At 43.9% G+C, this 14,889-nt stretch overlaps 1 protein-coding gene across 2 annotated transcripts in view; it reads right to left on the bottom strand.

Moving 5' to 3' along the window:
• The window catches only part of DOCK1 (dedicator of cytokinesis 1), a 364,042-nt gene that overhangs the window by 258,664 nt on the left and 90,489 nt on the right, over positions 1-14,889 (bottom strand). For both annotated transcript variants that reach the window (XM_066601145.1, XM_066601146.1), the window contains exons 19-23: positions 14,498-14,595; positions 14,251-14,340; positions 10,642-10,742; positions 8,044-8,178; positions 6,724-6,832 (exon numbers count right to left, since the gene is read on the bottom strand). In XM_066601145.1, the coding sequence (XP_066457242.1) occupies positions 6,724-6,832; positions 8,044-8,178; positions 10,642-10,742; positions 14,251-14,340; positions 14,498-14,595 (533 nt within the window). The remainder of the gene's footprint in view (positions 1-6,723; positions 6,833-8,043; positions 8,179-10,641; positions 10,743-14,250; positions 14,341-14,497; positions 14,596-14,889) is intronic.

Below are 14,889 nucleotides of genomic sequence, written 5' to 3'. Positions count from 1 at the left end.
CGCTAAAAAACTGAGGCAAAATGCTAATTTTTAGCATTTTAGCTGCCAAAAAATGCAATAAAAGTGATAAAAAAAACGTATGTACCCCAAAATGGTACCAATAAAAACTACAGCTCGTCTAGCAAAAAAATAAGGCCTCATAGAGCTCCGTCCATGGAAAAATAAAAAAGTTGAATGCAGTGATTTCAGGGAAAAAAAATTATTTCCACAAAAAGGGTTTTTTTTGTGGAAAACCCCCCCAAAAAAAAAGAATTTTGCTATCGTTGTAATCGTACCGACCCGCAGAAAAAAATGTAGTGCATCATTTATGCTGCATAACTAACGCTTAAAAAAAAAAAATCTATGGCAGAATTGATGCGTTTTCTCTCCCTAGGATCATTAAAAAAAATAAAAAGTTTTACAATATAGTCTATGTACCCAAAAATGGTACCAATAAAAACTACAGTTCGCCACGCAAAAAACAAGCCCTTTTGAAAAATGGAGATGAAAAAAATACCAAAAATTGTTTGGTCCTCAACGCCAAAATAGGCCGTGTCCTTAAGGGGTTTAACAAAATAATATATATGCATTTTTCCTCAAAAGAACCCTTTTGAAATGAATAGAATAGGTATTACTGCATTCATAATGACCCACAGAATGAGAATATTTTGTTATTTATCTTGCTTGTTGAACGCTGTAAAAATAATTTTAAGAAGTAATGCTAGAGGTGCTATATACTTTCTTGGTTCACCTCCCCAAAAAATGCTATAAAAAGCAATTCAAAAGTCCCATGTACCTCAAACTAGTACCAATAAAAATGGCAACTCTTCCCACAAAAAAACAAGCCCTCACAAAGCATCATTGCTGGAAAAATAAAAATGCGATGTGTCTTAGAACGCACATTCAACCTTTTTGCTACTTTAACACAATACAAAAAACATTTTTAAAGAAAAGCTATAAAAGTTTAGGGTTGTAGAAAGTTTATCTTGTTATTTTCACCGAATGCTGAAAACCATGAAAACAAAACCCCAAAACAATGGCGAAAGTCCTGGAGGCTTTTTACATACTACCTCCCCCCCTCCAAAAAGAAATTAAACAATAATAATAAGATCTGTACAACACATAGTATTTACCCAAGAATTTACCCCATTAATGCGACAATGAAAATGGCTTGGTTCTTAAGGTACAAAATCGGCCCGGTTACTAAGGGGTTAAAGTATATTGGCCAATTAAGTAACAAGAATAAAATAAACTGGGCCTGTATGACTCCGAGATGCTCTCTGCATTAATCAGCGGTATGAATGTTACATCCGGCTGAGGTGTCAGATATCTTAATTACCCTTATAATCAATAGATGGCTTTAATCAGGTTGCATTAGCATAACAGGAGATATGTAATACTTAGCAAAGGAAATTAGACTTCCTTGTGTACGCTATACTCTTGATTTCATTTTCAGAATAGGATCTTTTTTTTAAATTATGTCTCATTAGGAAAAACAAAAAACAGAACGTTGGGCCTCATTGATCAAGTGCCTAAAAGAAGAAAAAGTAAAAACAAACAAAAACTTTCCTTGTTGCCCGTAGCAACCAATCACAGCACAGCTTTCACTTTGTCTCAGCAGTATAAGAAAAATGCTGAGCTCCGATTGGTTGCTATAGACAACAGACACGGGTTTTCTTTTAGACACTTGATAAATGAGGCCCGTTATGTCCAGATTACGTCCCCCAAAGGTTAAAAATCAATATAGCACACTTCATGTACGGAAGCGGCTCCACTAAGCCATCAGGGTCATGGAAATGGCAGCAGAGGCGACCACCGCTCTCACTCCTTGTATGCCTGCACACGCTTGAATAATTTGCGGTCGGCCCAGTTCCCATGGAAATACTACTAGAATTAATGTGTTATTAAATAGGACGGATGGGGGAAAAAAAGTTGACATATTCGGTGATCCTCCGTTTCCTTTCTTTATTAGTTTCCAAAGAGCAAAATATTCAGGACTAGTTCTTTAGCAATAATTCCAGCGGAGCCGTTTCTAGTTTTACCCAGTTTTTTTAAAGGTGTCCGCGGATGTTGTGGTTGAGCCGAGGTAACCCCACACCGGTTAACCCGAAAGAGTTTGCCTGTAATTTCTGCAAATCCGTGGCACGTACAGGCGAAGCATGACAAAGAGGTAATCAGGTGCTCTTATAAGGAAACTCATCACTATGGTTGCCCCTTTAACCCCTTGAGTGGTGCGTTTCCTACCACCCTGTCGTGCCCACCAGGGCAGGTTTTTTAAAATGGTCTAATCATTGAATTTCAACTAATTTTGCAGTTGCGTCTCAAGAGCCATAACTTTTTCATTTTTCCATTGACACGGCTATATGAGTTGTGACTTTTTTTAAACAGGGGGGAGGAAAAAAAGAAATGGGGAAAAAAGAAAAAAAGGGGCCATGTCATTAAGGGGTTAAATAATGTATTAACTTCCTTCTCTGGGTCATTACGATGCATGGATACCTCATGTGTGATTGTATTTTTGACTTTTTACAAAGTAAAGGGAGACAAGTGTTTTTATAATTTTTTTCCTTTTTTTTTAAATTTTTTTTTGTCCCTTTAGGGGACTTCCACAGGGACTCATCAGGACCCCCTGATCACATTCCGGGGGTCCGATGGTGACAGCCCTTTACATGCTGCAGTCACATAGACTGCCGCATGTAAAGGGTTAACACAGCAGAGATCGGCGGTTTTCTCTGATCTCTGCTGTAAGAGCAGGTACCTAGCTGTCCTCTGACAGCCAAGCACCAGCTCTCCCTGCCACAGAGACCATCGGCTTGCTTCTGACAAGCCGATGGTCTCTATGGCAACCTGTAAACAAAGCAGGAGATTGCCGGCATATCGGCAATATCTTCTGCTGGTTTTTCAAAGCCCTTGCTTTGTTCTCTGTGGGACTGTGCAGGCAGAGCACAATGCCACAGCTTATCGCATTGTGCTCTGCAGCTCCCATAGTGAAACACAGCCCGGAAATCTTCCGTGCTATGTCGCTATGAGCAGTGGAGCTCGTCCCGGAAAATTTCCGGGCGTGCCACTCAAGGGGTTAAATTGAGTACAGTGGGTCCAAATAATCTTAAAAAACGAAAACAGGCTTTGGAGAAACATAAGCCATATTTGCAAAACTGAAGACAAGAAGTTATCCACTATGGGCAAGACTCACTTGCGTCAAGGGGTAGTCCGACATCAAGTTACCCCCTATCCACAGGATGGGGGATAACTAACTGACTGGTGGGAGTTCACTGATCATAAGAACAGGAGTCCCGTGTCCCCTGAGACTGGCAAAATGAGAAAGCGGCAGAGCGCATGCTCAACCATCACACCACTCACATCAATGAGATTGCCGAACACTTCAACTCAACTATTTTTGGTGATCCCACTGAAATGAATGCAGCGGTGCCCAAGCACGCAGGCTGACTCTACATTCATTTTTTCAGTCTCTTAAGGAAAACAGGTCCCCATTCTAGCGATCGGTGGGAGTCCCAGTGGTCGGACCCCCATTTGGCTAGTTACCCCATATCCTACGGATAAGGGATAGCTCAATGTCAACAGAATAACCCTTTAATTCCTGGGGGATTTGGCTTTTTTTTGAGGGGGGGGGGGGAGGGGGTTCTTCCAATGTCGCTGTATGAGGGCTTGTTGTTTTGCGGGACGAGTTGTATTTTTCAATGGTACCATTTGATGTACCGGCTTCTGCAGTATAATGTAATACCATAGTACCAACACCAAGTGTTCTAAACGCAGGAGGGTGAGATGTAGACTACTGCTACACGGCGTCACGTGCCACTCTACATCAAGTCTCATAACAGCTGTGCGGAAAAAGAACATTGTGTGACTTGCTCGCCTGTCAGATCTGCAATTTGGCTGTTACAATGCGCCCAGCATTGGTGGAAAAGTTGGTTTGCAACCAAAATCCAAATGATTTTGATTTTCTGCAACAGTTGTGTCCCAATGCGACCCTAATGATTAATATCAGATGCCCCAATGCTTGCGATACTCTGACCATCCCGTCGCCATGTAGCCCATGCCTTATTCTAGGAATCCACAGCCAGAGCAGTATGAGGCTGTACGCACACGTCCGAGGGCGAGCTGAATCCGAGTTAGATGAATGAGTTCTGCCCATATCGCAATCGGACTGAACTTGCTTGGGAATATCAGCCATGTGAATATGGCCCATTACATGTGAATGGCGTTTTTAACCCCCCATTCACACAGATAGGAGAAAACACTGTGCCGAGTGGAGGGCATGCTATGGCTTTGCTAATTCACAGAGTATCAATTAAGTTGTGAAATTTTACGCTTTCCTTCCACATCTGCATATAACATGCGGTTATTGAGGACTTGTCTGAAATTTGCTAGAAAAAGTGTGGATATTTATCCCGCAGGCTGATGCACATTTTTTTCTCCAAGTCGCTGCTAATTCATCGCCAATACAGAAAATAAATGGACCCTTATTGACATTTACAAATTAAGCTTCGCTGGGCATTGATTGGCATTAAGTTCTTAAGTGGTAGATGGCAAAAGAAAAGCCATTTCCATAAACCTATAAGTCATTCTCTGATTACAGAGCTCTTAGGCCTCATGTCCACTCAAAAAATACAATCCGCGCAGAATTTGCCGCGGATTTCTGCGGCAGATTCCACGCGGATTTGCTATAAATGGCATTTTCTTGCATGCAAATATCCGCACACCTTGCTATCAATGTGATAGCAATGTTGCCGATCCGCGGCAAATGGAGCATGCCGCGTTTTTTTCTCCCGCGCATGAAAAACGCAAATCATTTAAAATGCCATCCGCTGGTGCAAAAATCAATTTAATGGACCCGCGGATGGCAATGATTCCCTATGGGCAAAATCCGCTGCAAATTATGCGGCGGAAATCTGCTGCGGAATATGCAATTCCATTTATCCAGTGGACATGAGGCCCTATTGTGGCAGGTCACTGCCACAGACTAATGTGAGATCTGGAAATCCTTTCCAGGGAAAACACTACTGATGACCTATCCTGATGACAGTCGTCAATAGTAACTTGGGCGTCCACTGACAGTGCCGCAAATACACTAATGTGATCCCTGTGTAGTGGCCAGCGCTTGTAACTGCAGGCTAGGGTCTCATTGAAATCAGTGGGAGCTGCACTTGTAGTTACAAGCGACTGCCACAACACATCGGTCGGCGCAGCAGCTTCCGCTCCAACCCCTGTGTATTTGCAGCTCTATCAGAGGGCACCCAATTAGCTGGGGTCTCGAGCAACGGACCCCAGCTGATCAACTATTGGAAAACCCCTTTAAGTTCTCGCCCCCCCTTCCCCTTCTGCTGCCCGTCTATAAATCCATTTTGCTGCCTGAAATAAATATAACATTGCTTTTCTCCTTTTACTGCATAAACATGTTAATCATTATGTGAAAAGCCGGCAATCTTAAACTCTACTTACTACCCTGGGACTAAGAAAGGTTTACATAGCCCGGAGCGTTTTGGAGATTTCTTTCTTTCGAGGCTCAATCAAACCGTTTGATATATAATAATGTTTCGCCTTAACGTATGGCTGGAAGAATGGGTCTTTTTTTTACAATGAAGCTTAAAGCAGAAACATTGAAAATAAGCGAAATGAAGTGTTACAAGAGGTAATAAAATATATAGATTTTCTCCCTTCCTCCAACCATGCAGTAACCATCGCTGCAGCCCTGAACGTCTCTATGCGGACGCCATTATCTGCTCTGTATACGGATGTTCCTCGTGGACCCTCTACAACTTGGGCCAAGAGCAGATCTAAAAGTTCGGCCGTGTTGTGACGCTTCACCTCCCAGTATGTAAATTTATTTTTAAAGTCCGCAAAAGAAAAAAAAAATGAAGGAAACAAAACGGGTTCAATTCTTTATTTTTTTTTTCTAGCTCTGAGCAATGATGGTAACAGCGGGGTATTCCAAACTCACAAGACGAGCTGCGGCGCGCTTTATAAGATCTGTAATACGGTATTTTCTTGTCATACAGACTTATGTCATGCGCATAAAGACTTGTGCAGCTACATTTTTCTACTTACCTCTACGGCTACCTACACAGGGGTGAGCGTGATACTGGGCCCAGAAACGTGGACTGATACCACGCTCGCCAACGTGCATTTTTACATGGATGCAAGGAGATTTGCTGGCCAAAACGCCTCCCATCACTTCTGTGAGGTTGTGATCTTCCGATGTGGCACGTTTCAATGGGAAATACTGCATCGCACGGAATGTGATGCGTTTTACTGTCCCATTGAAAACAATGGGCGATGCGTTCCAAGGAACGCGAAAAGATAGGACATGCCACGATTTATTCCCTCACCGCTCATTTATATAGGACTCCAGTTAAAAGAATGAAGTTAAGATTCGTAGTGCGTCTCGCAACGCACAGAGATTCTTGGCCGTGTGAAAATCGGCCTTAGGGCTTATTGAGACAACCGTATATCGGCCGAGTTTTCACGATTTGCGATTTGGGGGCGGGGCAGGGGCAAACTAAGTTCCGTAACTTAGCTCCGCCCCATCATGCCCCCTCCCATTGCAAATAGTGGCGAGGGGCAGAGAGGGTGCGGAAGCTCAGTTCTGCTCCCGACTCTTCCAGCCTCCTGCCCCTGCAGAGAGGGACACCATATATCGGCTGGGTGTGAAAACCCGGCCGATATACGGTCATCTGAATAAGCCCTTACACTGAACAAATCAAGAATTTTTTTTTTGTTACATCCCACCTTAACGATGACGGTCTGGTCAGTCTGGCTGCTCGTCATTTCATTGATGGACTTAAATAGTTGCAACAAGGATTCCATAAACTCTGCTTCGCCCTTATTTTCATACAATCTGAAAAACAACAGAACATACATTATCCTGCTGGACGGGGAAGCTCTGCAATACCCTGCAATACCTAAAAGAGAAGACAGCGAGGACTCAATGAGGGAAAACAAAATACAGGTCAGTGGTGTCAGCCAACACGTTACCGTAATCGCAGATCAGCAACTTCATAGCTAGTACTGATACAAGTGGCATCATCCATGTACCTACTGTACTGGAGAATATACTCTTTTAGAAAATGGCTTCGGAGCTCTACATTAGGGGTTCCTTTCATGGTAGGAATCTACATCCTACATTTGTAGATTTCAGAACTACACCAAGTCACGTTAGTTCTCATCAGTGCTGCACACCAATTGGGCCTAAAGCTATTTCGGGAACGTCAGGTCAGGAAATATGGACATAAAGAACTCACCTGACATTTGCAGGATGAGTGGAAGGAAATACCAACTGAAGTGTATCAGATGTTAGTATAACGTATGCCACAGAGAGTATCCAGTGTCATTAGGGCCAAAGGAGGCCCCACTGAGTATTAACATATGGAAATAAAAACTAAATCTGATCCTTGTTGAAGGTGTCCAATTACTTTTTGGTAGGATAGTGTATACCATGATTTGGCTACTGATGTAAAAGCTGAGTGTGCATGCTGGCCCTTTAAGAGGCGGACCATGTGCATGCACCCTATGGCGGCAGAGGCAGAGGACATGTGTTGTAGGAGGATGGGGACCATGACCACTGGATGGAAAAATTAGGAGGAGCCGGCTGCCGTGATCGCCAAGGACTATTTCACTCATTAGAGCACCCCCAAGTAGCCTGTGAGATGCAATGAGTGGCAACCTTGTGCGCGGACAGCAAGGAATCCGTGAGGAAGGCAAATAGAAGTCTAAAGACATTATGATTTCAGGCTGTACGGCTCAGATGTTGGAAGACATCCGTCAGGGTTCTCTTACTGTATATTGCCACCCTCTCTGCTGTCAGAGCCTATCCAACCTGTCACCTCATGCAGTACTGGCTTTAGCCAGCAGATAGCGCCGTTGTATAACGGCAGAAAAAGAGTAAGCCTCCTAGGAAAACCGGGATACAAATTGGATTGGAAAGGGTTAACTTTGCTACATCTGTGATATTATACAGAATGGCATAAACGGAAAAGAAATCGGATTCATTTCTACCAGAATGCTGATTGGACAATTAGTTCTTCACGTTAAGACGGACACAATACTTACTGAATGAACAAAATTCTTGAGCGGACGATGAACTTGAAGATATATTCCAGGGCTTTCATGACTTTGAAGACTTGCTCGGTTATCCCAGGTTTATCCGCATTGTCCACGTAGTTCTTTAACACCTTTGTCAGTTTTCTGGAAGGGACACGTGGATATTAGTGACCACCGCTGGCACGGACATGGAGGGAAGAACTATAAATCGCTAATGGAGAATAGATGTCTCATCAGAGGAGAAGGCGAGAATGTGAGAGCTATTAAAGGAAGACCTTGCACAAGTGCAGTTTTGGGTCTGCGCCTGCTCCCTCATCCATACTGCCTTCTCTCAACTTCACCTATCTGCCAGCTGAACCCAGGGACATACTGTGCAATTTTGCAGCCATTTGTTTTATTGCTCTACAATGAAAAATTAGGTAACTTTGCAAAAAAAAAAAAAAGATGAAAAACCTCTTAACATACTGTGCACACACCTCCTATGCAATCTTACATGTCTCCATGGTAACCATCTATTAAAAAACTTGCATGTCGCCTTCCACCTTAGAGGGAGTACAGTGACACATGACTATATAACACACTGGGTCTGTGGTCTATAACCTTACCGTTTTGTGTATGCAGCTCCTAGTCAGACAGCAAAGGATTCCTAATTAATGGCATTTGCAAAGTTGATACATTTTTTATTTTAGATTTATTGGAACATTATAGTGACTCTACGGGACAATTTTTTTTCTGGGCCAGGAGGGTGGGAATATTATTATTTCCCGCCCATCCTTCGTGCCATTGTCCTTTGGAACTGCCGATTCCCAGGCACCTTTTTCGGTCTTCCAATATGGCCACCACACTTTTCCGACTACCTGGTGCACACTGTAAATCAGTAGTGTCTTAGACTACTGAAGCACTACACCTGCTCTCTGATTGGCCAGCACTGCTCACGTGAACAGAAATGGCCAACCAGAAGTAAGGTGAAGAGTCTCAGACTACCAAAGCACCAGAAAGTTAGAGAGATGCCGCTATCTTGGAAGAATGAAGAGGAGTGAGGGCACTGGGCATCCAGGGAAGAGAGCCACAAAGGAAAGTTTTAGAAGTTTTAGAAAAACGTTTTCCAGCTCTATCCACAGGAGAGGTCGTCAATATCTGATCACTGAGCGTCCGCCGCCCGGGACTTCAACTGATCAGCTGTTGGTCGGGCCGCTGTCACTCTGTATGAGGCAGGAAGCAGACAGCTCTATACATTGTGCAGTGGCCTGGCACGATATACAATTTGATGGAAGCTGTACCTGCGATACCACAGTAGGCCACTGCACAACACATAGAGGCAACTGCTTCCTGCTCCGTATGGAGCGAAGGCTGCCCAGCAAACAGCTGATCGGCCCAGGTGCCAGAACCTCACCAATCAGCTATTGACAGTCTCACCCGTGGCTAGTTCATGGATTTTCAAGAACTGGAAAACCCCTTTAAATGTTTAACCTCTTAAAGGCCAGGGGGGGGGGGTTCGGTCCAAAAGGACCAGACACATTTTAGGGATTTCACCCATGTGGTGGTTTTATGACCCTATATTTTTTTCTTCGGCTACTAAAATTATTTTTGATGTGTTTTTGTTTTTTCATGACATATAGGTCTATTTTTTTTTTTACATCTTTTAATCACTGAAAATTTTTTTACATTTTTTAGTTTCATTAGGGGTAAAAAGATTTATAAAAAAAAAAAAAAGAAAAAAAGATTTTTTTAAGTTTACAGTGTTTTTCTATTTTAGCGTAAAGTACATTAATAGGTTCCTCATGTTGTTTTGAACATTTTGATATATAACTTTTATAGTCTCGGATTACAGGGCGTATACGGAGCTGGTTTAGGTTGCCATCGACCGTGTATTTTTTATATATATATAATTTTAAAAAGAATGAAAAAAATTCTTTAAAAATGTTTTTACTATAATTGATAAAATAGGTCTTACAGATAAAACTATGCGAAATGTATAGCAAGCTGCTGTACCCTTAAAAGGGTGTCTGGGACTTTGTCCTCAGGATAGGTCATCAATAGTTGATCGTTGGGGGTCCGTCAGTTGGGATCCCAGTCAATCAGCTCTTCACCCAGCTCAGGGAGCGCTAGAAGCAGACAGCGCCGTCCATATCACAGTGGCCTGGTTCAGTACTGCAGGCACAGTTCCCACTTATTTCAATGGTAGCCGTGCCTGCATAACCAAAACTATCTGCTTCTGTCCACAATGTCAGCTGGCCTGATATCCTGATATCAGCTGATCGGCAGCGATCCCCCTGCTGATCAATTATTGGGGATACTTGACCCCTGTTTGATCAACTATCCTGAAGACAGATCACTAATAGTAAAAGTTCCAGACAACCCCTTTAAACCTATTTATATGATATTTAAGAAGTATCTGCCTCCAAATAATAAAAAAAGCATATGCAAAACAATTTTTCTTTGAGAATTAGGCATCTATTTGCATTTTTTTTTTTTTTAAATAGGTCAAAAACTTGCGATGAATATTTAATGCTCAGGCAGAGATATTCCAGTTGCTCTTTGGGTATTCATGTATCCAGCTCACACTGTCACAACTCATCTATTAATAGGGGAACGATTTAAACATACGTGTAAGCCAAGGTTGCACTAAAGTGCTTCTTTATGTAAGTTTCCAGGACTGGGTTGAAGTGCTGAAACTTGCGATCTGCAATCAGACCGATAATGAATACCTGCAACAGAAATGGAAAAAAGTGTCTCTCTTATACATTATGCATGCGTGTAGGAGGCACATCCTGAGCTGGGGAGCATTCTGTCACACGCGGCATATGCCTACAGCACAGGACGTCCATTGCATAGCAGAATATCAGAAAGAGTGATCTTTAGAGGAAAAACAGAAGCAGACAACATGTTCGCTACATATTAAACAGCGCACTCTGCGGGGAGCTCTCTATCCTACTACACAGTTTAGCCCTCTGCGCAGAGTTGAGGAAACTTTTTGCCATTATTTTCCTAGAAGTTTCTTGTACTTCGTGTCACTGAGTCTATGCATATAAAACCAGTTTATTGGTCTGGTGAGAAAACGCTATCTGAATCCGTAAGCAGCTGTAAGGAATTAGTGACCCCATCTAGTCCCAGATGCTCTATATAAAACAAATCTACAAGTACAGAGCAGGGGCATAAAGGGGCACTACTCCTAACCAGGGGCATAAAGAGGCACTACTCCTAACCAGGGGCATAAAGAGGCACTACTCCTAACCAGGGGGACAAAGGGGCACTACTCCTAACCAGGGGGACAAAGGGGCACTACTCCTAACCAGGGGGACAAAGGGGCACTACTCCTCCTAACCAGGGGGACAAAGGGGCACTACTCCTCCTAACCAGGGGGACAAAGGGGCACTACTCCTCCTAACCAGGGGGACAAAGGGGCACTACTCCTCCTAACCAGGGGGACAAAGGGGCACTACTCCTAACCAGGGGGACAAAGGGGCACCACTAACCAACCAGGGGGACAAAGAGGCACCACTAACCAACCAGGGGGACAAAGAGGCACCACTAACCAACCAGGGGGACAAAGAGGCACCACTAACCAACCAGGGGGACAAAGAGGCACCACTAACCAACCAGGGGGACAAAGAGGCACCACTAACCAACCAGGGGGACAAAGAGGCACCACTAACCAACCAGGGGGACAAAGAGGCACCACTAACCAACCAGGGGGACAAAGAGGCACCACTAACCAACCAGGGGGACAAAGAGGCACCACTAACCAACCAGGGGGACAAAGAGGCACCACTAACCAACCAGGGGGACAAAGAGGCACCACTAACCAACCAGGGGGACAAAGAGGCACCACTAACCAACCAGGGGGACAAAGAGGCACCACTAACCAACCAGGGGGACAAAGAGGCACCACTAACCAACCAGGGGGACAAAGAGGCACCACTAACCAACCAGGGGGACAAAGGGGCACCACTACCCAACCAGGGGCATAATGAGGCACCACTACCCAACCAGGGGCATAATGAGGCACCACTACCCAACCAGGGGCATAATGAGGCACCACTACCCAACCAGGGGCATAATGAGGCACCACTACCCAACCAGGGGCATAATGAGGCACCACTACCCAACCAGGGGCATAATGAGGCACCACTACCCAACCAGGGGCATGAGGCACCACTACCCAACCAGGGGCATAATGAGGCACCATTACCCAACCAGGGGCATAATGAGGCACCATTACCCAACCAGGGGCATAATGAGACACCACTACCCAACCAGGGGCATAATGAGGCACCACTACCCAACCAGGGGCATAATGAGGCACCACTACCCAACCAGGGGCATAATGAGGCACCACTACTAACCAGGGGCATAATGAGGCACCACTACTAACCAGGGGCATAATGAGGCACCACTACTAACCAGGGGCATAATGAGGCATCACTACAAACCAGGGGCATAATGAGGCACCACTACAAACCAGGGGCATAATGAGGCACCACTACTAACCAGGGGCATAATGAGGCACCACTACTAACCAGGGGCATAATGAGGCACCACTACTAACCAGGGGCATAATGAGGCACTACTACAAACCAGGGGCATAATGAGGCACTACTACAAACCAGGGGCATAATGAGGCACTACTACAAACCAGGGGCATAATGAGGCACTACTACAAACCAGGGGCATAATGAGGCACTACTACAAACCAGGGGCATAATGAGGCACTACTACAAACCAGGGGCATAATGAGGCACTACTACAAACCAGGAGCATAATGAGGCACTACTAATAACCAGGGGGACAAAGAGGCACTTTTTTTTTTTAAACTCGTTTTATTGAGAACAGAACAGAACATATCAAATTCTATTACTCAGTGACAACATGGTTCGTGTCTACAAACCAGTTACAATTACTTAAAACAACATACACTGTATAACATAGCGTATTTGGAAAGATAGTTCGCAGAGTTGATGTTACCTGTGAAGGGCTAAATGGTACCTGGAAGGGTCGAAAACCTCATTTGGTCCACAAATTGCTGTAATGCGTTTTGCGTGTGGGTTGTGGTTGATGAGCCACACTAAATTCCCCAGATTTTATAGAATTTATCTGGGCACTTTCCATTTTTGTATACTATATTTTTTTTCATTTGGGAGAATAGAATTGACTAGATTACGCCATTGGGGGAGCGTCGGGGGTCTCCTAAGCATCCAGTGCATTGCTACAGCCTTACGGGGCAGAAACAGCACCTCACCAAGAAAAATGATGATATGGAATTGCCACTGGTCTTCATCCAGTATATCTAGCAGACATTCAGCGGGGTTTCGTGGAAATGGCACCCCCAATAGTTTTCCTAGGAAGTCTGTAACCTCCGTCCAGGAGGAGTATACCGTCAGGCAACTCCACATCAGATGGTTAAAATTAGACAAAGAGGTACTTTTACTGGGGGCACTAACAGCAGCACTTACTGTGTGGGGCCTAAAGGGGGATCATAAAGAAATGGAGGTGGGTGTGTGATTATTGCTTAGGGCATTATGGGTAGTATTATCCTTATCTTGGGAACTATGGATGGGAAGAGGTTTGAATAGATAAGGGAGGAATCTGGAATAGCAAGAAGCCAAAGTTGTTTATGTTAAATTCTGCAGAGAAAAATTGTGGCCGGGAGAAGTCATCATGGCAGTCTGGACTGGATGGAAAAGAAAGGGAAAGTGAACAAATCCAGTCAAAGAGGATGTCACATGTGATCACTGGATATAATGGTGCTGTTATTAAACAGTCTGTAGAGCACATGTGTAGAGGTGGTACTTATCATCATAGGGCCAATGTTCATGCTTGAGGGGGGCCCCCATTCAAAATTTTACAAAGGAGCCCAGTCTTTTCTAGTTACATCCCTGTACACTCCGACAATATCCATTCAGTACTGTCTGTGTGTCAGAATGTGTAGGGTCTCACCCATTAGACAAGGAGAATGGTAACACCCAGTTGTCAATTTATTCATAAATATCCAAATGCAATAACAGAGGAACACAACAACACAGAGCTCTAAGAACGGATGCTCTCGAAGTGTAATTTCACAGGGAATACAAGTCAGGACAACGGACAGGACCTCTTTAAGAATAAAATCGAATGAAATTCTGTTCAAGTTAACTAAAGCCCGCCAACTTCCCAGCAGTGAAATCAACAACCAATAAAACGGTTCTTCATTGTCAGATTTCCTTTGTTATAACTTACCAAGGCGTCAAAGACCAATATGTCGAAGGTCTCACTTTCAGAGTTTTCCATTATGATGTTAAACAGCGCGTCCAGAGTGTCCTGCAAGAACTAGAGACACAACGCTGCATCAGCATCCATAGGATTAACGCTTCCCTACATACAACCTCCAAGAAGCTGAAAGGAATTGCGCTTCCTTATATGTAAATGAGCCTGATTGAAGTTGTAGTGTTTTGAGCAGAAATTGCAAATTAGCTCTGAAATTTACCTTGACAACTTCACCTCCGTCGACATTCATTAACTGCCGTAAATTCTGCTGTAGTAGGTTTGTGTTGGAGCGCCATTTCAAGAGCCCCAACAAATCGACTAAGACAAGAAAGAAGATAACCAGATTATAAGAAGAATCTAAGGATGTCTGTGCAAGTTGTAGCAGAGCCAGTGTGACCTGCAATTCCTATGCTGCATCTCTACTTACTGTGGTTGCAAGCATTGGTGCAAGACAGCAATTAGCAGACGGAGAGCGTGCAGGCGTCCGAATAGTCGTACAATAATACACAGAGAATACAAAGATTGCAAACAGCTTTAATGCAGGGGTGAGGCACAAGTCTGAAGCTATACAGATTTAACCTAGGTGCAAACATGGTGCAAAAATCAGAATAT

The sequence above is a fragment of the Eleutherodactylus coqui genome, chromosome 4 (assembly GCF_035609145.1).
Source record: "Eleutherodactylus coqui strain aEleCoq1 chromosome 4, aEleCoq1.hap1, whole genome shotgun sequence".
NCBI classification, from domain to species: Eukaryota; Metazoa; Chordata; class Amphibia; order Anura; family Eleutherodactylidae; genus Eleutherodactylus; species Eleutherodactylus coqui.
This window is presented reverse-complemented; position numbering and strand designations above follow the sequence as displayed.